This window comes from Onychostruthus taczanowskii, unplaced genomic scaffold, assembly GCF_017590055.1.
Source record: "Onychostruthus taczanowskii isolate IOZ18803 unplaced genomic scaffold, ASM1759005v1 scaffold3356, whole genome shotgun sequence".
Classification (NCBI taxonomy): Eukaryota; Metazoa; Chordata; class Aves; order Passeriformes; family Passeridae; genus Onychostruthus; species Onychostruthus taczanowskii.
This window is the reverse complement of record NW_024500746.1, coordinates 1-952: the sequence shown is the minus strand read 5'-3', so window position 1 is coordinate 952 and position 952 is coordinate 1. Positions and strand designations below refer to the sequence as shown.

General features: G+C 55.7%; 1 protein-coding gene across 1 annotated transcript; it reads left to right on the top strand.

Annotated features, from left to right (window-relative positions):
* Positions 1–5: 5 nt before the first annotated feature.
* On the top strand, positions 6–347 carry PAGR1 (PAXIP1 associated glutamate rich protein 1; the record flags this gene model as incomplete). The annotated part of the gene is made up of 1 exon (XM_041410774.1): positions 6–347. A coding segment is annotated over one exon (342 nt), but the record flags the coding sequence as incomplete, so codon positions are not given.
* Positions 348–952: the final 605 nt, after the last annotated feature.

Here is a 952-nt window from a genome sequence, read left to right as displayed (position 1 = left end):
CCCCTCCCCCCAAATCCCCCCCGAAATCCCCGGAGCAGCCCCAAAACTCCCCGGGCTCCCCACGGAGCCCCCCAAAACCCCCGGATTTGGCCCCAAACTCCCCGGAGGAGGAGTGGGGGGTGCCCTGGAGCGAGGAGGAGGAGGAGGGAGCCGAGCCCCCCGGGGGTTGGACCCCCCAGCCCCAGGAGATCCGGCGCCTCTTCGAGGGCATCGCCCGCGCCGGGACCCTCCCGCTCCGGAACGTTCCGTTCCCGCGCCGCCAGCCCACCCCGGAGCCCCCCAGCCTGCCCGAGCTCGGCGCCGACGCCGACGCCAGCCCCGGGGAGGAAGCACAGGAGGAAAAGTGAATTTTGGGGATTTTTTTGGGATGTTTTGGGTGGATTTGGAGCGATTTTCGGGGGGATTTGGAGCGATTTTCCGGAGCAATTTTAGAGGGGCTTTGATGGATTTTGGGGTCACTTCAGAGGGAAAGTTGAGGGTTTGGAAAGGTTTGGGATGGATTTTGGGGGATTTGGGATGGATTTTGAGGGATTTAGGAAGGATTGGGATGGATTTGGGAAGGTTTGGGATGGATTTAGGATGGATGTCAGAAGGTTTCGGGTGGATTTTGGGGGATTCAGGAAGGTTTGGGATGGATTTTGGGGGATTTGGGATGGATTTTGGGGGATTTAGGAAGGATTGGGATGGATTTAGGAAGGTTTGGGATGGATTTAGGAAGAGTTTGGGATGGATTTAGGATGGATTTAGGAAGGTCTGGGATGGATTCAGGCTGGATTTTGGGGGATTTTCGAAGGTTTGGGATGGATTCGAAAAGTGAATTTTGGGGGGAAATTTGGGGGTTTCAGGGGAAAAAAAAATGCAATTTTTGTAGGTGGCTTAGGGTTTTGGGGGCTTTTCAGGTGGAAAATGGAGGATTTGGGAAGGGTTGGGATGGATTTAGGATGGATTTGGG